Consider the following 25,668-nt stretch of genomic DNA (forward strand, 5'->3'; position numbering starts at 1 on the left):
TTGTAGCTCTTTTGGATTTTCAAAAGGGTACTGCTAGCAATAATGTTGGGAGATGTAAATGGGAGGTGTGTGTTTGATGCAGCCACGTGGTATAATACCACGTTAATTCACAGAATGTGGACTATGAAGCTTTGTAAGAGCTGTGATGTCATAATGCACCTCAGCTTCCAAGACTATAGCTCAGGAGGTCTTGCATGCCATTAATGAACATCTATTGGCACCGATTATACCGCTCCTTTTCGCGATCTACATGTGAAGAGTTACCATGGAAGAGCGGTTACACACAAGCTGGATATCACAGCAGCAAATGCACAGAGATTCCTATGATGGTGCTTGGAGTGTCGCTCAGGGTCTTTCAATGAGTGGAAACAAGTATTGTGGACATCTGAATTACGTTACATCATCTTCTGTTCGGATAGAATGGTAGAGATGGAAGGGACCTTCAGGGTCATCAGGTCCAACCCCCTGCTCAGTGCAGGATTTACTATGTAATCATCCCAGACAGAGGTCTGTCCAGCCTGTTTGAAAACTTCCATTGAAGGAGAACTCACCACCTCCTGTGGTAACCTGTTCCACTCATTGATTCCCCCTCACTGTCTAATATCTAATCTGTGTCTCCCCTTCAGGTTCATCCCATTGCTTCTAGTCTTTCCTTGTACAAATGAGAATAGGGCTGATCCCTCTGCACTGTGACAGCCCTTCAGATATTTGTAGCCAGCCAGCTATTAAGTCTTCTATCAGTCTTCTTCTGTGCAAGCTTAACATTCCCGGATCCTTTACCATTCCTCATAGGACATGATTTGCAGACCGCTCACCATCCTGGTAACTCTTCTCTGCACTTTCTCCAGTTTGTCAATTTTGTCTTAGATTGGGGTGCCCAGAACTGGTTTTCTCATTTTTAACCTAATCAGCATTTTCATCCAGTAAACATGCTGTATCATCTTTGCTTTTTCTTTTGACACGCCCCCCAAAATGTTTTTTTTTATTGCTTTTGGTCTCTCTTGCAAGCCTTGATTCATTATCAGCTTTAGCTATTGTGACCCTTACCCTACAGTTTCTGCAGCCTGCATTGTAGTCTTCTTTTGACCTAGAGACTTTGAAGTCCGTTGGTGCGTCTTTTCACTTCCAATCAGCTGTACATCAGCACCTGGCAACCTCTAGTGAGCCACTGGTCCAGTGATGTGGAAGTGGCATCCCTTGAGCTGCGGAGCTGCGATCGTGAGAGGTGGCTGGGGCACGCTAACAGCGTAAGCATTGTGCGGTGAGGGGAATTGTTTAAGCTGTAATAAGCTTTGGGTATGCAACTGATTTCGAGTTAAAATCTACACCAAGGGTTCGGATTTGGACTCTGCAGAAACTCCAGGGCATTTCTGTCCCGTGTGAACATACCCTTATAGTATTTCTGCTGAGATGGAGTAAGGCCATTGCTTTTAGTGAAGTCAATCAGCAGACACAATCTTGACACTGCAGTACTACTGTGTTTCCCTGATAGTAAGCCATATCCTGATTTTCGGGGGGTAGTTGAAATATAAGCCCTCCCCTGAAAATAAGCGCTCGCTACACTAAATAGAAAAAAAAATACTCACCTAGTAGGTGGCGTCCCGATCCCTCCCGCTGGGCAGCGGCGCTGCTCTAGACTTCCATGTACCCCGTCGGCATTGGGGACTATGTTTTGTTGGTAACGGGGCTTGAATACCCCGCTTCCAGCAAGCCATTGCTCTGATTGGTTAATCAAGGATCACAGCAGCCAATCAGAGCATGGCTGTGATTGGTTAATTGAGTGTGGTTCTTTCTCCAAATCATTTTCCCCTATAAGAGTTTGTTATTTGGATATAATGGTGTCATTTGTATTAAGTATTATTGTACATCTATTTTTATACAATATTTTTGGCGTTTGGAGTGCCAGTCCTGGAGTGACAGAGATTTATCTTTTTGCCGCCTGCAGAGGGCCAGGTCGGATTCCGCTGCAGGAATTCTCGCAGCGGAACCCGACCCAAGCGCCTGCAGAGAGCAGCACATCACTCACCTGCTCCCGCGGCCCCGGATCTTTCATGTGCCGGCACATGCGCAGACCAGAGACGGTGGCCGGGGAGTGACATTTCTGTGCGGGGCTCTGCGAATAGAGCATGCCACCATTTGTTTTCGGCGCGGGATTTTACACAGACAAATCGTGGCCGTCTGCATAGGATTGCGTGTTGTAATGCAATCCTATGCAGGTGTGTACGGGGGGAAATTCTGCGGCGAATCCCGCCGCGGAATTTCCGCCCATGTGCAGGAGGCCTTTGTGTTGGGTGTCCAGTAGTTGAATCAGATCTCACTCTTTTTTCCTTACCCTATTGTATACCCCTGTGCCCCTCCTTTTAATTACGGCAAGGTAGGATTAGGCTCTTGCGCCGGGTCGTCCTTTTCAGGGCAGTCACTCCACTCTATCATCTACAGGTTAATGTTTGGGACGGATTAGGCTGCACTTAGGTTTTCTTATTATTAGAACCCTTAAAAGGTATGGGGACCCCGTGTAAAAATAAATAAATAAAAATGTTAAAATAAGATCTGTGCAGAGCAGTGAAAAATGCATGTATCGCGTATGAAAATCATAAAAATGTAGCAAACCTGTGGAAATCACACTGAAAACGCACGGAAAAACAATTTTTCACTATCCTTAAGTGAATCAAGCTTAACAATCTTCTCCCTTCACATATCGACTATAAGGGCCCATTCACACAGCTGTATTGTAGTCCTTGGGCCTTCTGTCTACGGGCGTAGTGATATCTGCTCTCCGAGCTGAGCCTATTTGACAGACAGGCTCACCGTGGAGAATCGCAGCTAATCACAGCATGCTGCGATTTAAATCCCGTGAGTGGAGAATCGCTACCCTTCTCCGCTCATGGACAGCGGGGCTGTGCTTTCTATAGTAGTCTATGGAAAGCGTTCACTGCGTTTCCCTGGCTGGATTTTCGGCGCGGGAAACGCAGTGAAAAATTGCCCTTGGACAGGCAGCCTTAGACAGCTCACGGCCCAATCACAACCCCTTAAAACTTCACAGATGGCCGATTTCCTCATACAGACCATCGCTGCCAACCCTTTCTAGTCCAGTTTTACAAATCAAATTATGGCATGCATTGTCGGCTGTCCACCAGCATGACGCAGCACAGATCCAGCGTCCATTGGATTTTTTTACGCCCACTTCCTACGGGTAGCAATCAAAATCCTTGCTATGGCATTACATCACACTACAGGAGAGATCAAAACATCGCAAGTTGTTGTCCCCTCGGGGGACTAAAAGAAAAAGTAAAAATAAGATCAATAAATTTTTACTAATTAAAAAAAAAAAAAGTCTTTTGCCATATTTATAATAACAAAATCTGAATAATAAAACAAAAATATATATTTGGTATCGCTGTGTCCGTAAAAGTCCGATCTATCAAAGTAACACATTACATAAGCCGCATGATAAACGTCGCCGTAAAAAAATTTCAGAAATGCGCTTTTTCGGTCACCATGTTTCCAAGAAAAAAATGCTATAAAAAGTGATCAAAAAGTCGTATGTATTCCAAAATGGTACCAAACCAAACTACGGGCGTCCCTCAAAAAAAATGAGCCCTTGTACAACTATGTGGACGTAAAAATAAAATGGCTTTTGCGCGCAGAAGATGCAGCAGAAAACAATTTAAAAAAATTAAATATCTTTAAAAAAAAGAATGCAAGTAGTACTGCAAAAAAATATACAAGTTTGGCATCGTAGTAATCGTACGGAACCACAGAAAAAAGTTATCAGGTCATTCTTGTTGAAACAAGATGCACCAAAAGATGGTGGAATTTCATTTTTTTCCCATTTCTCTCCACTTAGTATTTTTTTTTACGGTTTTCAGTACGTTATATGGTACAATCAATAGCACCATTGAAAAATACAACTTGTCCCGCAAAAAACAAGCCCTCATGCAGCGACGTTGATGGTTAAATAAAGAAGTTACGATTCTTTAAAAGGTGGGGAGGGAAAAAGTTTGGTCACTAAAGGGTTAATGATATACTTTATATATCACTTTCTTTCTGTTTTATATACAGTAGACTGCGTTTTTCCCTCTACATTTAACATGTTGTAGTCGTGGCCGAGTGGTTAAGGCGATGGACTAGAAATCCATTGGGGTCTCCCCGCGCAGGTTCGAATCCTGCCGACTACGTTTTTTTAATTTCAGAAATTAATATTTTATGCATTTGTTTTAAAGTATACTCCCATATATAACGCTTTATGTATGATGCAAATATTCGTACGGGCTATTAATACTGATACTCAGCTATTGATTGTACGTGCCGTCTAATTTGATTCCATTATATACATCCGCGCTTGCTTAGTTTGACTCCTACAGCGTTCCGTCCATGCCCGCGGTCTCCTAGCAACAAGCTGCTGCGTCGGACCCGAACTCAGCGAACTTTCCAATGGCTGATGACGGTCTGGATCAGCTGCTCGACGAGGTGGAGAGCAAGTACTGTCAGCCGGGGACGGGGAGCAGAGCAGAGGGTAAACGGTGCGGAGGCCATGATGGGAGGAGGGGGTGAGTCCTGGATGCATTCCACCACACAGGAGAGCTCCTGCCATGTGCCAGCAGGGGTAGTTACATTGTTGCAGCCACACACATTAGATAGTGCGCTACTCCTGCAACACTTCCTGGCACGAGTCTAATCTCCATTCTGTGTGCCTCCTGTTCAGTTGCTGCGGGCAGCGTTGCTCTTGTAAGCCCCCTGGATTGTCCTCAGCATTTACATCCCCTAAGGCCTCATGTCCACCGGCGGATTTGATTTGCAGAATCCGCGATCGGCACCCGCGTGGAAGAGCCGCAGTTCAAGCCACCCATAGGACAGCATGGAGCATCCGCACCTCCACGCACGCATGCGGATTTGTTTTCCATACGTTTTTGATGGTTGCTTGGAGACCCAGCAGGGAAGAGGGGGAAGGCAGTCACTTTGGGCTTGCAATTTTTTTTTTTTCTGCGCGGAAAAAATTGCTACGCGATCGTGGGCAAGCATTTAATAATCCTTTCCGCACTGGCTGGCAGGTCTTCCACTTCGGAAATCACACGTCCCGTGGACATGAGGCCTAAGCCTGAATTCACACACAGTGTTTTGGAACATTGATTTACAATTTTCACGTCCTTCTCCTGTGCCGCCATCCCCTGGCATTGTGAAGGAGAAGCATTCTATTTTGCAGAGGGTGTCTCTGGTGGGTGCTGTAAGAAGAGAAGCTGTGTACAGAATAGAGCAGCTTCCCCTTCACAGCGCTCCCCGCCAGACCCAATGCACCAACAGGGGCTCAGTGCATTGGGCTGTGACATATAATAGTGTACACCCCATATACTGTGACCCTGGTCTTTGCATCAGGTCTGGTGGGGAGCGAGCGCTGCGAAGGAGAAGCATTCTATACTGCAGAGGGTTTCTCTGGCAGGCGCTGTAAGGAGAGAAGCTGTATGCAGGATAGAACAGCCTCCCCTTCACAGTGCACGCTCCCCGCCGGACCCAATGCACCGACAGGGGCTCAGTGCATTGGGCTGTGACATATAATAGTGTACACCCCATGCACTGTGACCCTGGTCTTTGCATAAGGTTCGGTGGGGAGCGAGCGCTGTGAAGGAGAAGCATTCTATTTTGCAGAGGGTTTCTCTGGCAAGCGCTGTAAGGAGAGAAGCTGTATGCAGGATAAAACAGCCTCCCCTTCACAGTGCTCGCTCCCCGCCGGACCCAATGCACCGACAGGGGCTCAGTGCATTGGGCTGTGACATATAATAGTGTACACCCCATGCACTGTGACCCTGGTCTTTGCATAAGGTCCGGTGGGGAGCGAGCGCTGCGAAGGAGAAGCATTCTATTCTGCAGAGGGTTTCTCTGGCAGGTACTGTAAGGAGAGAAGCTGTATGCAGGATAGAACAGCCTCCCCTTCACAGTGCACGCTCCCCGCCGGACCCAATGCACCGACAGAAGCTCAGTGCATTGGGCTGTGACATATAATAGTGTAGACCCCATATACTGTGACCCTGGTCTTTGCATCAGGTCTGGTGGGGAGCGAATGCTGCGAAGGAGAAGCATTCTATTCTGCAGAGGGTTTCTCTGGCAGGCGCTGTAAGGAGAGAAGCTGTATGCAGGATAGAACAGCCTCCCCTTCACAGTGCTCGCTCCCCGCCGGACCCAATGCACCGACAGGGGCTCAGTGCATTTGGCTGTGACATATAATAGTGTACACCCCATATACTGTGACCCTGGTCTTTGCATCAGGTCTGGTGGGGAGCGAGCGCTGCGAAGGAGAAGCATTCTATACTGCAGAGGGTTTCTCTGGCAGGCGCTGTAAGGAGAGAAGCTGTATGCAGGATAGAACAGCCTCCCCTTCACAGTGCACGCTCCCCGCCGGACCCAATGCACCGACAGGGGCTCAGTGCATTGGGCTGTGACATATAATAGTGTACACCCCATGCACTGTGACCCTGGTCTTTGCATAAGGTCTGGTGGGGAGCGAGCGCTGCGAAGGAGAAGCATTCTATTCTGCAGAGGGTTTCTCTGGCAGGCGCTGTAAGGAGAGAAGCTGTATGCAGGATAAAACAGCCTCCCCTTCACAGTGCTCGCTCCCCGCCGGACCCAATGCACCGACAGGGGCTCAGTGCATTGGGCTGTGACATATAATAGTGTACACCCCATGCACTGTGACCCTGGTCTTTGCATAAGGTTCGGTGGGGAGCGAGCGCTGCGAAGGAGAAGCATTCTATTCTGCAGAGGGTTTCTCTGGCAGGCGCTGTAAGGAGAGAAGCTGTATTGCAGGATAGAACAGTGCATGCTCCCCGCCGGACCCAATGCACCGACAGGGGCTCAGTGCATTGGGCTGTGACATATAATAGTGTACACCCCATATACTGTGAGCCTGGTCTTTGCATCAGGTCTGGTGGGGAGCGAGCGCTGCGAAGGAGAAGCATTCTATACTGAAGAGGGTTTCTCTGGCAGGCGCTGTAAGGAGAGAAGCTGTATGCAGGATAGAACAGCCTCCCCTTCACAGTGCACGCTCCCCGCCGGACCCAATGCACCGACAGGGGCTCAGTGCATTGGGATGTGACATATAATAGTGTACACCCCATACACTGTGAGCTTGTCTTTCCATAAGGTCTAGTGGGGAGCGAGCGCTTTGAAGAAGAAGCCCCCCCCCCGTTCTGGGGACTGTGCCGAGGTTACTTGGCTTCTTCCTGCTCTCTGTTGCAGTTGTTTGTGTTTTATAGGAATTTATTGCTTATTTTCAGGTCTAAACATCCTGTGAAGATCGCGTCTGCGGATGATGAAAACGTTGATGATTTGATTGATGATATCCTTGATGTTCGCCTCCATGAAGAAAGCAAGGTACATTGTTAGTAAATTGTATTCCACCATCCATACCCGCTCCACAGTATGGTTCCTCTTAAATGGGTATTCATGCCTTTTTAACCTCTTAGTGATGTGGAGAGTTTTAGGCTTAAGAATACGAAGATTATTTGGGGATTTTTATCTCCCAATTCAAAAGCCATAACGGTTTTATTTTTCCATCAACACAGCCGTACGAGGGCTTGTTTATTTTGTGTCGTGAGCTGTAGTTTTTTTATTTGTACCATTTTGTGGGTACATATAATGTATTGCATAATGTGTATTAATTTTTTTAATTGTAGCAATCACAGGCCCCAGCAGACCCCAACATTATTATCCAGCCTCTGGTTGCTATGTGATCAAGGAGGGTTGATGGGTTGCCATGGCAACTGGATACCAGACAATGGCCTATGATTGCTCTTGTAAACGATAATGCATTGCAGTATAGAAGCACTGCAATGTATTATAGCGAGCATAGCTTTTTCAGTTAAAGTCCCTTACAGGGACATAGAAAAGATAAAACTAGTAAGAAAAAAAACCTGTAAAACAAAAAAAAGAATAGTGACAACCCGCCTCTTTTTACTCACTTTTCCCTCTTTGCATAAAAAAAATACATATATATATAAAAAAAAACACTACATATTTGGTATCATATCTGCAATGAATTGTACAATAAATTGAACACGCTATTTATCCGGTACGTCAAAAACTGAAAAATAAATAAAAAACATCCAAAATGCTTATTTTGTTCACAAAAATGCAATAAAAGTTATAAATAAAACTGTATGTACCCCAATATGGTACCAATAAGAATTACAGTTCATTATGCAAAAAACAAGCCCTCAAGGAGTTCTATCCATTCCAAGTTTTACAATACATCACATGTACCAATAAAACTACAGGTGACCACTCCAAAACAAAACCTTCATATGGCCATGTCTACTAAAAAAATAACGTTATGGCTTTTTATAAGTGGAGATGAAAATCCCACCATAAATGTTGCGTCCTTATGGCTAAATAGGCCATGTACTTAAAAGGGTTTTTTTACACATGTATTATCTTTTTTTTACATTTTTTTAATGTCCCTGTAGGGCACTTGAATTTGCAATGCTATAGTCACACAGATAATACACTGCAGTACTTCTGTAATGCATTATCACTAGAGATGAGCGAATATACTCGTTTCGAGTAATTACTCGATCGAGCACCGCGATTTTCGAGTACTTCCGTACTCGGGTGAAAAGATTCGGGGGGCGCCGGGGGAGGCGTGGCGGAGCGGGGGTAGCAGCGGGGAACAGGGGGGAGCTCTCTCTCTCTCCCTCTCCCCCCCCACTCCCTGCTGCAACCCCCCACTCATCCATGGCGCCCCCTGAATCTTTTCACTCAAGTACGGAAGTACTCGAAAATCGCGGCGCTCGGGCGAAAAAGGGGCGTGTCCGAGTAGGTTCGCTCATCTCTAATTATCACTAATCATAGTGATCACAGGCCATGACAGACCCAGATTTCTGATAAATACAAGTCTGCAGTGCATTCTGGTTTGCTGCTCATATCTCCTGCCAAGCCTCTGCGCAGACGTGCGGTGAGAATAGTGCCTTCACTCATTGCTAAATACCTTCTCTTCTTTCAGACCCAAAATGGAAAATCCACAAGTCAGCAATCCTGCAAAACATCCGGACAGCATCCCAGTAAAAAGTGTGTAAAACCGCTACGATAGAGGTGAAGTGATCTGTTGTAGGACATCATTCTGTGGATAGTGGATGGTTAAAGGGATTTTCTCATCCTATGAAATGATGGAATATCGCTAGGATATGATGTCACTCTATGACCTATGGTTGTGTGAATCTGGTTTAAAGGGGTATTCAGGGCACAGACTAACATTTTAAAATGTAATGTAACTCATCACAAGAAGTCATTGTGTAATAGGCTCACTATACCTGCTCTAGTTACTTTCTTCATCTTCTATCTATGTCACGTGACCCTCCACCTGAAAAATAGCTCCACTTCCTCTGACATCTTGTCCGCATTTGCTACTTCCTCCAACTTCCTGTGAGCAGTGCATGATGGGATGACAGGGATAGAAGCACTGGGCTGTATTGCTCATGTGTAGTTCAGAGAGCCATAAGCTCCGGTCTCTCTGCTCCAGCCGGCTTTCTCTGGCCCTCTGAGTGAGAGGGAGGTTGGTGCTGGTAAGTTGTAGGACCTGTGAGCTGTGGGCGGAGCTAACAGCTGGCCAGTAAACCAGCTTTGTGGAAGTTGCAGGACCTGTGAGCTGTGGGCGGAGCTACAGCGCTGATCCGTAAACCAGCTCTATGGAAGTTGTAGGACCTGTGAGCTATGGGCGGACCTACAGCGCTGACCAGTAAACCAGCTCTTTGGAAGTTGTAGGACCTATGAGCTATGGGCAGAGCTACAGCGCTGACCAGTAAACCAGCGCTATGGAAGTTGTAGGTAACAGTCTGTTTTCCCCACTGTGGCTGCACAGGACAAAAAGGAGGGTCCAGAGTGGCAGATAAAAGGCACAAGTTGCCTCTACTCACGGCTCTTATGGAACAATGTGCTGTCCATAGATTTTCAAAATAACAAAAAGTTTCTTTCCGCGCTCGTCCTGTGGATCTTCTTGTGTGGAATAAAAAAATCAAATAAACTGTCACGGAGGACAGTTTTTTATAATAGTATATTTATTCCCAAAATACAAAATAAAAAAAAAAGTTGCATGCAAGAAACAACTTGCTGTAGTTGATGGACAACGCGTTTCGGCGTTCTCAGACGCCTTTCTCAAGTGTACCAATACATTAAAAATACATCTTTTAAATAGTCGGTCTTACCTTTTGGAGGTGGGAGTTACAGGTGCTCGGCGTGCGCTCTCGTGGCGTGGCGCTCCGGCGCAATGTATGAGCGTCATGGCTCTGTAGTGAAAAGGTGTATTAGCGCAAGTGTGCGCTACTATTGAACGTAAAATCCGTACGCATTTACCGTTCCACATTACGGATTTTACGTTCAATAGTAGTGCACACTTGCGCTAATACACCTTTTCACTACAGAGCCATGACGCTTATACATTGCGCCGGAGCGACCCGCCACGAGAGCGCACGCCGAGCACCTGTAACTCCCACCTCCAAAAGGTAAGACCGACTATTTTAAAGATGTATTTTTAATGTATTGGTACACTTGAGAAAGGCGTCTGAGAACGCTGAAACGCGTTGTCCATCTACTACAGCAAGTTGTTTCTTGCATGCAACTTTTTTTTTATTTTGTATTTTGGGAATAAATATACTATTATAAAAAACTGTCCTCCGTGACAGTTTATTTGATTTTTTTATTCCACACAAGAAGATCCACAGGACGAGCGCGGAAAGAAACTTTTTGTTATTTTGAAAATCTATGTATTTAATCCATTGAGAGAAGTGCCTCTCTCTGGGATCCTTCATTCCAGCGGCTCTCCTTCTTCATTGAAGGATTTCTGAAGTTTCTTCATTTACTACGGGCATACTTGGACTACAGGTGCAAGCGGGTTGTTCCTAGCGCTGCATAGGAACCCCGCTATGCACCAGGTGAGTCAATCTCATTGATTACTATATGGTGGCGCGGATTGTCATTTGAATGTGCTGTCCATAGAATACGCTGACAGTGCATGGCCTGAATATACACCCTTGTGAATTGGCCTGTATATTGTTTAGCCCATAATGCCTCATCCACCCTCAGTGCAGTGAATTGCAGTCAGCTCCATTTACTTGAATAGAGTTGTGCTGCAGTTCCTCTGCACGGTGCGTGGCCGGGGTATCACTGTGCAGAGAGACTGTGAAAGGCACCGGTGCTGTGTCCCTTTATTTTTAGTATCGGTGAGGGTCCCTTGGGTTGAAGCCCCACTGATCATAAAGTGATGGCATAGCTATTAATTTCTATGAGATGGCAATAACCCTTTACCCATTTGAGGACTCAGCTAGTCTTAGCCTTAAGGCCCTTTTACATGGAACGATCATGATTGAAAAAAATCATTCAACCGAGCGAAAGTGAAAGATTCACTAAGTGTAAACGCAGCCAACAGCTGAACTAAGAACGATAAAAATCATTGTTGGCTCGTTCACTAATTGTTTAGTTTAAATACTTATCGTTCAGTCAATCTCAATCACTTATACAGCAAATGTGAAGGACTGAATGACTTCTCGTTTTGTTTAGCAAAATTGTTATTAATTTTGAAAAGGTCAAAACATATTAATCATGACTTTCAACATTACATTCATGTGTATAGTCTGGGGGTTACAAAGGTGAGCAAAATGCCCAGAATGACATAGGTATTACTTCTTACAGAGTAAAGTAAAGTAAAATTCAAGGTTCTGTTCCTTTATTAGAAAACCCCTAATAAAATAAAATGGAATCGGCCTAAGTAGACGAATATAGAAGACAGTGGGGAAAACACATAAGGGGAAGATCAGTGCGTTGGAGGGAGTTGGGCTGTGCTTGTAGCTTGTCATATTGGTGCACTTGTGTTGAAAAGGTAAAGTTTATTAGCTCAGTTGATATGTACCTCATAAATTTGTTGGGGGGTAAGGATATACTTGATGGTAAGCTAGGGCCAAAGATCTGGCAGATTGATCCATAGATGCGAAAAAAGCGCAGCGATATCCCATTGGTGGTCCGTGCGATAACGCGATTTTGTAGCACCACCTGCAAGTATTTTCGGGGGTGGGGGGCTTAAAATATAAGCCCTACCATGAAAATAAGACCTTGCTGCAGTACCAAAAAAAATTATACCTCCCCTAAGAAGCGCTGTCATCTCTGCTGCTGGTGTCTTCTTCACGTCCGACACTCATCTTCAGTCTTCTGCAAGCCCTTCCTGGATTGGATGATCGAACTCCCTGCCTCAAGAAAGGGCTGGCTGTGATTGGCTGAGCCCCTGGCGCTCATGAACCAATCATTCATTCAGTCATTCATTGAGTGGCTGTGATTGGTTCATCGAGCACTGGCTCTTATTGGCTGAGGCACCGCTTCTCCTGCACTGTAGACATGTGTGAGCGTGCTGGCCCACACGCATGCACACTGCTTTTTTTTCTTCTCATTCCTGCTTTCCCATGGTATCCGCGGCCCGTTGTGGGCAGGTCTTCTATTCTTTTCACTGCAGAAATGCGGGGAATTGCTGGGTGTCGCACATGCACTGGTCCGTTTGCGATTCAATTGAGGCCGGGTTACGGATCAGATGGCTTCCATTGTCTTCACTGGAAGCCGTCCGTGCAGGAACCGCAAGAAAATGCAGCATGCTGCGATTTGTTTTCCGGACCCAAAGGTCTGCAAAACAAGTCCGCAAGCTTTAATGCATTCGCGGACGCCCATGCATACCTTTGGACGGCTTGATTTGCGGCTTGTCCGTGAACATTGGGCCTAAATTTCAATTAAAACTGCAAATGTGAATGCAAATAACTCTTGTGTTACAGATGCTGCCCAGTGTACCTTGGTGGAAGTTTGATTCCTTTTGGAATTGGCACCAGTGTTTCAGAACGGTGAGTATCTCGTCTTGTTAATGTTCTTAGTTTTCACATACTACAGGCTTAAAGAAGATCTCCCCAACCTGATACGTCTGTTTTAGTAAATACTAAGGATGAGCGAGTATACTCGCTAAAGCACTACTCGCTCGAGTAATGTGCCTTAGCCGAGTATCTCCCCGCTCGTCCTTTAAGATTCGGGGGCCAACGCGGAGCGGGGAGCTGCAGGGGAGAGCAGGGAGGAACGGAGGGGAGATCTCTCTCCCTCTCTCCCACCTGCTCTCCCCCGCTCCCCGCCGCAACTCACTTGTCAGCTGCGGCGGCTCCCGAATCTTCAGGGACGAGCGGGGAGATACTCGGCTAAGGCACATTACTCGAGCGAGTAGTGCCTTAGCGAGTATACTTGCTCATCCTTAGTAAATACTTGTATCCCCGTGAAATAACAATTGTAGAGCGTTGTTTCTCAGAACTCTGCATTGTGCCGTTCCTCTGTTGTTCTTCTAGAATTTTTATGAATAAATCGACAACTGGGTGTTAACTTTCTACTTGTTAAAAGGATATGTGCCTACATAGTGTAGTACTGGCAATACTGATTGGACTGTGTTACTGTGCAGGGACACCCCAAACTGGAAACACCCAGTTGTCAGTTTATGCTTAAAGTGTAGCTGTGCTTTTAAAAAAATTTTGACGTGTCACGGGGACATATTAAAAGTTCTGATCGCTGGGGTCCGGCTGCTAAGACCCCCTAATGATTGCTAGGAGAAAACAGCTGAAGTGTTGGTCCAAGCGCAGTCACTGCTCACTAGCTGAAAACCGATGCATAGACTTTTTGTTGAGCTCGTCCTCAGTGTGCAAGCAGTGACAGCAGTTGGATGAGCTCTTCAGGTGATTTGTTCTAGGGGTCGGTGGGGGTCCCAGCTCTTAGATCTCCAGCGATCCAAACTTTTGATATGTCTCTATGACTTGTCAGCACTTTTTTAAAAGCTCAATTACACTTTTTATTTCTAGGAGGAATAACAGAGGAGCCGCAGTTATAGGAAAGATGCTGCACAATTGTTATTTCATGGCTAATACAAGTATTACGCTGGCTATGGTAATGAGTTATGACTCCCTTAAGACACAAAATAGTGTCTTAGTATTCGGCTACAAAAATGTATTAAGAAAAAAGACCTTACAGTGAAAAATGTATAATTTTTTTAATTTAAAAATTTACACGAACGTATGAAAAACTCTGGCTGTACATTTAAAGGGGTATGCCCAAGTCTTTTATCAGCCAACCATAGGATTTGTGATAAAACTCTGATCAGTAGGGGTCTCACTGCTGAGAGTCCCACCAATCCCAAAAACTGGGGTCACGTGTCCCCCTCTTCTCATCACCTACAGTGACGCCAGACTGAATGGAGTTGTGGTCACGCAGGTATGACGCTGCTCAATTCATTTTAAAGGGGTTGACAAAAATAGCAGAGTATGAGCGCTCCGCTATCTACGTCTGCCCAGTGAAGCTGAATGGAGCAGTATTACCCATTCGATCCCATTTTCACTACAGGGGGTGCAGAGAGCCCACAGTAAAGAGGGGAAAAACCCGACGTCTGTTTTTGGGATCAGTGGGGTCTCAAGAGTGAGACCCCCAGCAATCAGACTTTTATCACTCCTCCTAAGGAAAGGTGATAAGCCTATTTTGGGATTATCCCTTTCACGTATACACTAAAAAAGTACACGAATGCTGAAAATGTGCATGTTTTTATAGTTTTTCATGTATGTTCAATGTGTATGCTAAACACATATTAAAAACGTGATGTGACCAGCCTCTAGTTTTGAGGGTTCCAATAGTTTTTTTATCCTGCACACACTATGGATACACAAGCTGCAGTATTTGGGATGGTTTTCAGATTTTGTAGGGCTGCAATATGAACCATTCATGTGTTAAACGCCTTTACTAGAAGTCCAATAAGGTAGGTTTGATGATTGGATTCCTTGCTTTTCTGGCTTATCTTGTTTAATCCGTTTTTATTACATTTTGTAAAAACCTCATAAAATACCAAATAGTTTGACAGATAAAGAAACAACAGAGAACAGAGTCCTCTGATTTTATGCAGCTCATTAACTTGTAGAAACTTTGAAAGGGATTTCTGCCCCAGTAGTTCCATACTTGGCGCATTCTGCTGATCCGCAGCCCACGGGAAGTATGAAGTAGTTTTCCTTGGCATTTGTAGGAATCCTTTTACTTACGCTTTATGGTTGCAGTTAATGATTGACATTTGGGCTTCACATTTTTACATTCGAGCATTTTCTGTGCAACCAAAAAGACGTCATTACATATAAGACATTGCGTTATTTTCTATTAAAGTTGATTTTGTAGATACAGATGTAGCGGAGCATAAATTATTAGGACAAAGTTTATCCTAAAGTATCTTAATTCTGCGTGCAAGCTAGACGGTGAGGTATTCTACATCAGCGCCTCTCATAGTTGTACAGAAATACACCCCCAGCCATATAACTGGATATTCAGGTTCCTATTACAGCAAAGAGCAATAGAATACTTTCATAACTCCTTTTTAATAATATGCATATATTTAAGTACTCCTGAACTTTAAGAGGTATTCCCAAGACTTCAATATTGATGACTTCTCCTCAGGATAGGTCATCAATATCAAATAAGTTGGGGTCTGCCACTCTGGATCCCCAGACGAACCCCTTTTTTGATGTGGGTACAGGCCAGACTTGGCGCTGTACGTTTCATAGTGGCGTTGTCTGGTATAGCAGGTCAATCCTTTGCACTTCAGTCTCATGCACTTGAATGGGACTGAGCTGTGCTTTGGCCAGGCCACAAATGAAATAGACACCACTGGGTACAGAATGGTTTCATATAATGTGTGTATATGGCATATATTTATATAACGTGTATATATGAGGTGTAATGTTTATCTATATTGTGTGCGTCTGTATGATGGATACTTTATATGTTGTGTGTATGGCATATATTTATATGATGAATATACATGTATGATGTATATACTTGCTGTGTGTGTTTGTGTGTATGATGTATATTGATATACAGTGTGATGTATAATGCATATTTATACACGGTGTGTGTAGGTATGATATACTGTATACTTGGGCTGCTCTCACACTGGCGTCTGTAAAAACGACACATGTTCGACAGCATTTTTAAATGTACCCCATCATTGCAGTGGGTAATGAGGTGTCTTAAGAATCGCAGAAACGCACTGAAATGGAGCAGACAGCATTCGAGAAATTATCTTAAGATACTTTTACATGGAACAGTAATCACTCGTTGACGCGTATGAACGACAGTCGTTATTTTGCTTTTATACAGATCAAGGATTTTCATTAGTTGTTTGCTGAGAAATTATTCCTAGAGGAGATCTCCATGCAAATCCCTTCGCAGGTTATTCAAATGTGACCGACTGTAATTTTACACCAGACGACTCTTGATCAATCGGTGACTATTTTTTAGGTGAGCTGAAACAAAACGACTAGCATCTAGTGAGAGCATCGTCACAGTGCCCTGTCGGTGGCTGGGTTTACATGGGACAGCTGTCGCCCAAATTTGCTGTTTCCCGCGATGACTCAGGCTATAGTCGCCCCATGTAGAGGTAACTTTAGGTGTGATGTGCCGTATTTTTCGCTTTATAAGATGCACTTTTCTTCCCAAAGCGGGGGAAAAAGTTGTTGCATCTTATAAAGCGAACATGCCGAAATTCGTTGCATCGGCATTCGTTCGCACAATCGCGCTAACTAAATCACAGTTGCGCAAACAAACACGCGCTCATGCGAACAAATGTGCGGTCACTTACCAGTTTTCCCTGCTCCCCACTGATGCCCATATGTGTTGCTGATTGGTGGCGAGCACCAACGGGAACTGCTGCTGCTTCTCCGCCTCCACCAGACGGCTTCTACCCTTCCTCCTGCCGAACAGGCGCCAGTGTGACATGGAGCTCTGCTGTTTCAGACCTCTTCTGCTCCGTCGCTCGGCACTATCCGCTGCACTGTCCCTGGGTGAGTTAAAAATATTTTTTCCCTCCTCTCTAAAACAGGGGTCATCTTATCATCCGGTGCATCCTATAAAGCGGAAAATACGGTATATGCCGTATGTAATTAAGATGTATATTGTATATGTAAGTAGCTTGCAAGGTTAGAGATTAAGTAGGTTTGTACCATCCCCATTATAAAATAAGGGGTTATTAGAATAATAGGGTTTTTTGTGCTTGATTACTTATGTGATAAAGTTGCACTGCAGTGATGTGCATGTACATCTAGCCGGGGTGTGCAGAAATATTCAAACACTGATGATTATAGTAACTGTCATATGAAATAACTCCAGAGACACCAGAACAACTTTTTTTTAGCCCTTATTTATAAGCAATGAGCAGATAATTGTGTGTATTATATTAAATGATGAGAGTTGCAGCTCATATCAGGTCCAGTGAAGTGTGAGCTCTGTGTGACAGTCAATGTGAGCCGTCAAACATGACAGTCGGCAGTCTAAGATTCGGATAGAAGAGCTACAACTTAGTGATCCAGAAGAGGATAAAGAAAAACCATCAAGAACTGAGTCTAGAGGAAAACATAATTCCTTCCTCACCTCAAATGCGGTGATTGGTTAAGACTGTTTTACATTTAGTTTTTCTGCATTGAAGACAGAAGTCTAAGACAAACCCAGCATTGGGCAGAGAATTAAAAGATGAAAGAAGTCTTAATATTCTGCTTCAAATCTATCCTACTGCTGAATATAACCTGCTCCCTATGTTCCTTTTACTTGGACCAATATCAGTCCTCAGCATTCCTCTAAACGCTCATTTGCCCAACAATTGGGTCATTTAAAGCAGGGGTCCCCAACTCCAGTCCTCAGGGACCACCAACAGGTCATGTTTTCAGGACCTCCTATAGTAAGAACACTTGTTGCAATGTCTGAGGCACCGACAATAATTACATCACCTGTGCAATACTGAGGAAATCCTGAAAACATGACCTGTGGCCGGTCCCTGAGGACTGGAGTTGGGGAACACTGATTTAAAGGGACCAGTAATCAACAGACAAACAACACCTGCTCATTCGTCGGCTCAAATGTTCGCTGATCGGTTGTACCTTCCTGTATGGACAATTGGGTGTGCAACTGGTCTATGGAGACAGCTGATCGTAGTAGTAATCATTTGTCACCATAAACCCATTCTCGGCCATTGAAACGAATGATAAATGTGTGTCGATCGGGGCTCGTTACATCAAGCTGAGAAATTGGCCCATGTGAAAGGGCCATTAGAGCTTACAATCTAGGGAAAGGGATTCTCTCGACAGTAGCACCGAAACATTGACCAAGACATTGCCCAACTCTACAGAGAGGGTTCCTGTCAATTAAACTCAATCTCCACTTTTGCGCTGCCTTGCGCTGCCTTGTGGACAATATGATTATAACCCCGGTCTTGGGTTTTTGCCTTCTATAAAATTGTATAGGGACAGAAACCAGGACAGAAGTAAGTTTGAGTCACAGGGCTTAAGGTGTAAGATGGAGACCTCTTTGGTCTCCATTCACAAGTTTTCTGTTCCTGTCAGTCCTTTTAGCAGGTTAGAAATATGCTGAGGACACTTATTAGTGGTTTTAGCATTGAAGTGATCTCCTAATATTCCTTTTTGGAATTGTATACTTATTAGAAGTCTGATACATTACCTTCTATTTAAGATGGTGGCCTGAGGAGAAGTAGGGTAGCATACTGATTGATCTAATACATAATGGTAAGACTGGAACCATTGTAATACATACTGCAATACTGGTATTGAAGTGGTTCCTGACTTTTGACTCACTCTGTGGTTGCAACTTTAGCTCCTACACTCAGCAGCAAGGTAGTTTGACATGATCTGGTATGGTGAGTATTACATAAAATGAGTCTTTGAAATAAGCCACATTTGTATTTTGTGCATTTCCTGTCATCGTTCAGCAACATGTCTTTTAAACCACTGAGGATACACTTTGTTCCTTGTTCTTCTTTGTCTCTAGAGCTTGTAACAAGCTGCGCTGCACCTCCTGCGATTTTAACATTGTGACATTTGATGACTACAAATGGGATGCATCATGCGACTACCTCTTCTTCAGGTACGCTTGCAAGATTGCAGCACTTAAGCTAAGTGTCACCTAACAATCAGCGACGCGCTGAGCACTTCCTCTCAGTACCAGGCGGGCGGCACTAAGGACCTTCACCTCTATACTCTACGGTTTCTGAAATGGCTACGTTTTGTGGATGAACAATCTGTCAATGGATTGAAAAGATGCACAATTATAACTTCCTTTCGTGTCAGACAGTCTTTACATTTTGTCTAAATAATTAGATTCACTTAGAGTGATTTGTAGACAAAAAAGAGGAACTGTTTCAGGGAAAGACGACTTCTGCTCAGACATGAAAGGACCAGTTTAAAATTCTGCTAAAAGGCCGGAGATTGTCACTGTTTGTGAAAGTGATTTTTGCCCATGTGTTGCATATCTTCAAGCATAGGTTTGGTTTTGGTAAACTAGTGGTGGATAGCCCTTTCCGGTTCCCTATAAAGTTACGTTCACATCTGTGCCGGAGGCTGTTTCAGAAACTCTTAGCAATTTCGACAGATAAGAAAAAACAAAAGAGTGCAGCATGCACCCGACTGACCTCATTGTAAGTTATTGGAATCCATTGGACTCTGGGACTGTACATGTGGTATAGGTGGACAGAACCTAAGATATCAGATGTATACAGGCTGGCACACGCTTATTGACAAAAAAATAATGTACCTTGAAGGAGTTGTTGGAATCGAATGGAATTATATATGCGTGAATGTAATGATGATAAGTGGAAGTGATTACAATATTCGAGCGGATGGATACGTTTATTGGGGAAAACTGTACAATTCAAAGGAGGCTCTAGCACCCTGTTGGGACACTTCTAGCTTGAATACATGATGACATACGGGTAGTCATTGACGCTCTAATACCCCTTTGGGCCACCTCTAGCCTGGATACATGATGTGATACGGTCAGTCATTGAGGCTCTATTACCCTGTTGGGCCGCCTCTAGCCTGGATACATGATGAGATATGGTTGGGCATGTTATGAGATATGTTATCCTGCAGAACATTTGCCTACAGATGTTGCAACTAGGCCTTTAGATCCTGCACAGTTGTAGAGTGCCGAAGATGACGTCCCGGCTGGTCCCATCAGTCGGCAATAAATCTGCCAACTGGGAAGGCTAAAGAAGTGTGACAACCTGGGGGATTTATTCCTGTGACCCCCTTGTGTGTGCGGCTGAGTATTATTCTGCTGCCTCTTGGATGCCTCACCATGAGAGGAACACATGTGGCTACAGGATGTCCTGAACATATCGCTGAGCTGTCCATGTCCCTCGTACCACTACTAGGGCTGACCAACTGTCGTATGCAATGATCCCCAGATCATCACTCCAGCAGGGAGCAGCGAGGCTTTCATACTCGAACACAACATGGATTAGTCACAAAAGATGGATTATTTATAAAAGGCACCACAGCAAACAAGGCAACAGGGTTGGGTTATTAATGGCAGGGCACGTAATGGGCACCGTGGCACCAAATTTCCTTTTGCTAAGTTCCTGGAAATGGCTCAGGCAGAGACGCAGTTCTATAATGAAGGTGCTATCTGTTTCTGGATTGTTGATGACAAAACTGTTGGATCTGCTCATGCTCGTCAGCGGATCAAACAATCCTAGAGACCTGGTGGTCTGTCTGGACTGTCCGAAACCTCTTTGTCATATGTGTCTGCTCTCACATAACCACTGGTACCAACACCTTCTAGCAGCTTGATCAGAACAGGTGGACGGCTCTTTCCAATGCTGCACGCCCTCTAAAAGTCTGTTAACTGGGCAAACTGTCTTTGAGTGCATCGTAGAAGTATGTCTAGTGGTCAACCATCTCTCAACAAGAGGTACAGTACACAAAGTAGCCCCTGAGAGCCTTTTTATAAAAAACAGTTGAAACCCTTTTCTGCCCTCTGGTGGGAGGACTTGATATCTAATCAGACCACAACTGTAATCATTTACGTGTCTGCCTGAGACATAACTGCATGCTGAGTGTTGCAGCAATCCGACATTTCTATCTGGATACATTACTTTTTGTGTCAATGAGTTGTAGTAACGTAGTATATTAGAGAGCATTCCTACAGCATTGTAACAGAGCACCCTGAACGGGCACAGCTATCGTGTCTGTTTTGATAAGGGTTCAGTTTTTTTCTGTTATACACTTTGCTAAAAAAAAAATCAAGCACCTACGGTAGTAGGGGGAGTTGTTTTGCTGTAAAATTCGGCATCCAGTTACATGTCGGGTACATATGCAAATGATAAAAATTTATCGCCCGATAACGAGATTTATCGCCAATAGAACATGTATGGGACCATCTGGGATGCCAGCTTCGGTAGCCTATGGGTTTGCATGATCTAGAAGCTCAGTTGGAGCAAATGTGGAACAGATGGGCCTGCCTGAATCACATCTTGCATCCAAGCTAGAGGCGGCCCAACAGGGTACTAAAGCCTCCATGCTCACCCGTAACACATCTTCTATCCACGCTAGAGGCGGCCCAACAGGGTACTAAAGCCTCCATGCTCACCTGTAACACATCTTCTATCCAAGCTAGAGGCGGCCCAACAGGGTACTAGAGCCTGCATGCCCCCCCGTATCACATCTTGTATCCAAGCTAGAGGCGGTACAACAGGGTACTAGAGCCTGCTTGCCTGCCCGTACCACAACTGGTTTCCGAGCTAGAGGCGGTAGAATAGAGTACTAAAGCTTCCATGCCCGCCCATATCACATCTTGTATCCAAGCTAGAGGTGGTACAGCAGGGTACTATAGCCTGCATGCCCGCCCATACCACCTCCTGTTTCTGAGCTAGAGGCAGTACTAGAGCCTCCATGCCCCCCGTATCACATCTTGTATCCAAGCTAGAGGCAGTACAACAGGGTACTAGAGCCTCCACCCCCCCCCCCCCCCTCCCCATATCACATCTTGTATACAAGCTAGAGGCAGTACAACAGGGTACCAGAGCCTCCATGCCCTTGTGTGTCACAGGGTACTTTTGCTTTGATATTGTAATCACTTATATCAATGCTACAATCATACAGAGAAAGTTTCATTCAATTCCAACAACTCCTTCTAGTGGAGGGATTTTTTGACAATGAGCTTATTTGTTGTATAGCATAGTGTAGTCAACTGCGTTATTCTATACTCCGAATATAATGCAAATGAACAGAAGTCTTGTCAAACAGACACCAGAATGGTGTCCCTTTCATTAATGATAGTGAGATGGTTCCATTCAGGGGTTCCATAACAATGTTATTTTCAGCACCTTTGATGGAAACCTCTGATTGAATCCCGCAGCATATACAAAAGCACTGCGAATACTCCAGAAGTCTGAAAAAAGGCACATGTCCATCCAGTTAAGCCTATTATCCTGCAATGTTGATCCAGAGGTAGAAGCCCAATTTTCCTCATTTTATGGATAAAAATGCCTTCTCTACTCCAGTCTAGCAGTCGGAATAATGCCTGGATCAACAACCCTTCTGAAGTAATCAGTGACTATAACATGTAATATTGTAACACTCAAGAATGCCATCCAGGCCCCTCTTGAACTCTTATCGATTTTTGCCTTCACCTCGTCCTCCGACAGAGCGTTCCATAATCTCACTGCTCCTACAGTAAAGAACCCTCTTCTATGTTGTGTAGAAACCTTCTTTCCTGTGGACGCCCCCTTGTTACAGTTACAGTTCTGGGTATAAATAGATGATGGGAGAGATCCCTGAATTGACTCCTAATATATTTTAAATAGTTATTAGCTCGCCCCTCAGCCATCTTTTTTTCTAAACTAAATAATCCCAATTTTGATAAACTTTAGGGGGATTGTAGTGCACCCATTCTGTTTATTACTTTAGTTGCCCGCCTTTGTACCCTCTCAAGCTCTGATCTGTCGTCCTTGAGTATCGGTGCCCAAAACTGTCCATAATATTCCATGTGTGGTCTGACCAGTGGTTTGTAGAGAGGAAGAACAATGTGACTGTCTTCTTGTTTAATTGGATTGCTTCTACTCACGAATCAAGCAAACCCAGTAATAGAGATATAACCGGGAACTGCTATATATGCATTAGTTTAAAAAAAAAAAAAAAGCGTTCACTTTTTGTTTCCTGCTGTAGCTTGAGCTTCACCTTCTGGTCTGGTAGCTTTCTCTTGTTATATTAACGGACTACTTACAAAGTGTCATCGAGACCAACTTTAGATGTGAGTGTCACAACCCGACCGTGGGTCTACTGACCAAGACTTATATCATTAGGATCTATGATGCGGTGGGTTTGGGTCAGTAGACCCACGGCCAGGATGGGGCACTTGTCTATACCCATTCGTCTGAAACTGGCCTACAGCCGCAGATTTTTATGCTCTGAGGTATGCAGAAATCCCAGCTCCTTACCAAAATGATCGAAGGACAAAGACTTTTGGGGTTCAGAATAACATGTCCTGAGCATCAGATCTTTGGGGGAGAAAATAGAGCTTTACTACATAGGAAGAATGGCCTCCATGAACACCTCTAAATGGAAATTCCTCTTCCTATTCAGGTTTAAAACTTTTTCATGCAGTGCAATATTAAAATTAAAGGGGTTGTCCAAGATGTGTTCTCGCCACTCGTTTCCCGTTGGCGGCTCCGGGTCTCTCTGGACAACCCTATTAATGATTTCCTGTGATTTGCAATCTGATTTACATCCATCTCCAGTGATGCTTGGAATCTAATACCCCATCTCCCATACACAAACACTAAGGGGAAGAGTCAGTTTTATATGTTGGTCTTCATGAAATCCCTTTTAGAGTAAGTTGTGCATGGCACTTAACACTTTCCAATCCACTGTCTGACTTCTGAAGACATTATGATTTAAGGCTGTACAGCTCCGGTGATGGAAGACATCCATCGGGGTTCTCTTACTGTATCTTGCCAGCCTCTCTGCTGTCGGAGCCTATTCACCAAGTCATCTCTTGCAGTACTGGCTTTAGCCAGCAGATAGCGCCATTGTATAATGGCAGAAAAAGAGTAAGCCCCCCCCCCCCCCCCTAGGAAAACCAGGATACAAATTGGATTGGAAAGGGTTAATACATTAGGCATATCCACACCTGGCTGTGCGCCTAAAAAAAATTTATGCCAGCTATGAATTAGGATCAGGTTTCTGGTATAATTTATGCCAGTTCGTGGCATAGACTATATTTAAATATCCCAAGCCAGACCAGTCAGGTCACTCCTGATAAGTCATAAGTTACCTGTTTTTTTTTTTGTTTTTTTTTTAGTGTCATAAATTTTAAAAAGGCGCACCTTTTTTGCACAAGCAGGACTTGCACCAAAATTTGTGACTTGGTTACTTCAGTTCTAGGATCATAAATATCCCCCTAAGTTTATAGGAAACTTATTTGACCCATCATTTTATGGTTTTTAGAGTGTTGTAGATAACCTCAGTACTCAAACAAAACCAACTCAATCATGGGGACAACATGCAAACTTTCAGCAGATTTTGCCTTGATGGGATTTCAACACAGAGCCCCCCTGTGCTGCAAATCCAGAATACTAAACACATCTCGTTAGTGCCGGTGTTGTCAGGTAAGCGAATAAATCTCCTTGATACGGCATCTGCTTTTCTTAACCATAAATGTGCTTAAAACAGATGTCCCTTCCCTTCTCCTCCTGGCAGCTCACAGAGATTGCATGGCCCAGTAGGGGGCAGCATTGAGAAGTATTAAAACCTCCTACCAATAATTTACAATCTGTAAACCCTCCCGAGGCATTATGTGAATGACGTGCAGAATAGAAACTTCTAATAGTACATACATGTGGTAATCGCACTGACTCCCAGGGTAAATTTATTATGTTATTTCTGCCCCTGTTTTTTTCACTGTAAAAACAAGACCTTCCAAAAAAACCAGGTGCAATTGCGGTTTTTTGCAATTTCACTTCCCGTAGAAATTGTGAAAAGTTTTTCATTACATTATATGGTACATTAAATTGTACCACTGAAACATACATTTTGTATAAATCTCGTCTTGTATAAAAACAAGCTCTCAGACCAGACAACTGTCAGTGGAAAAATGTTAAAAATATATAATTTTTTGGAAAATAAAGAAATAAAAAAAAATCAAAAAAAAATCGGTGTGCTGTGATTAGATAATCCTTTAACCCTTGTTGTTTTACAGGAACAGTATGCCAGAGCACAGCAAACTGCAGACCAAGATGGTCAGGAAGAAGGGGTCACGAGTCTACGCCTGCCAGTGCAGCTGGAGGTCTGTCCAACAACTGACTGATCTCTCCGCAGAGCAGCCGCTGTGCTGGGTTTGTGGCAAACATTCAGGTTGAAGACTGACCGGGCCTTACAAGTGACTGAATGGTTGGCTGTACTAATCCATAAGGCGACGGTGAGCGCCAGACATTATGCATTCCTCCTTAAAGGAGTTATTAACTCAGGACGCCCTCTCCATAGAGCCTGTTAAGGTATATGCGGCTACTAGCGAGAATGGCTGCAAAGAGTGTCTATCACCTTCAAGGATGTCCTTTTGATTTTCCCTGCAGTGATGACAGCTGAATGCTGGGGATCCAACAGCCGGCTTCAGAAAAAAAAGGTTGTAGTAGCTATACATTCCCACAACAATAAAGATGTGTCATGTGAAAGTTTATAAGTTTTGTTGCAACTTGAAGGAGGTTTGTATGACAAGCTTAAAGGGTATTGGTCATGTGCTTGATGCTTGTAAGTATAAAGTTGGACACAGCAGTGATGGACGCACTTCTTTCCAACACTGGAG

General features: G+C 44.2%; 1 protein-coding gene and 1 non-coding gene across 6 annotated transcripts; both read left to right on the forward strand.

Annotated features, from left to right (window-relative positions):
- The first annotated feature begins 4,096 nt into the window (after window positions 1–4,096).
- Window positions 4,097–4,178, forward strand: TRNAS-AGA (transfer RNA serine (anticodon AGA)). Its single transcript has one exon. It is a non-coding gene; the product is annotated as a tRNA-Ser (tRNA).
- A 216-nt stretch (window positions 4,179–4,394) lies between these two features.
- On the forward strand, window positions 4,395–25,541 carry CFAP418 (cilia and flagella associated protein 418). Of its 5 annotated transcripts, none has more exons than XM_066578355.1 (6): window positions 4,395–4,550; window positions 7,269–7,365; window positions 8,993–9,057; window positions 12,795–12,860; window positions 18,856–18,951; window positions 25,066–25,541. In XM_066578355.1, exons 1-6 carry the CDS (start codon window positions 4,435–4,437, stop codon window positions 25,223–25,225), a joined length of 600 nt encoding a protein of 199 aa, XP_066434452.1. In that variant the 5' UTR covers window positions 4,395–4,434; the 3' UTR covers window positions 25,226–25,541. The 5 variants fall into 5 exon arrangements, with proteins under 5 accessions (XP_066434452.1, XP_066434454.1, XP_066434457.1 ...); XM_066578357.1 differs by having other exon boundaries at window positions 4,395–4,523; XM_066578359.1 differs by having other exon boundaries at window positions 4,408–4,470.
- Window positions 25,542–25,668: the final 127 nt, after the last annotated feature.

This window comes from Eleutherodactylus coqui, chromosome 9 (genome assembly GCF_035609145.1).
Source record: "Eleutherodactylus coqui strain aEleCoq1 chromosome 9, aEleCoq1.hap1, whole genome shotgun sequence".
Taxonomy (NCBI): Eukaryota; Metazoa; Chordata; class Amphibia; order Anura; family Eleutherodactylidae; genus Eleutherodactylus; species Eleutherodactylus coqui.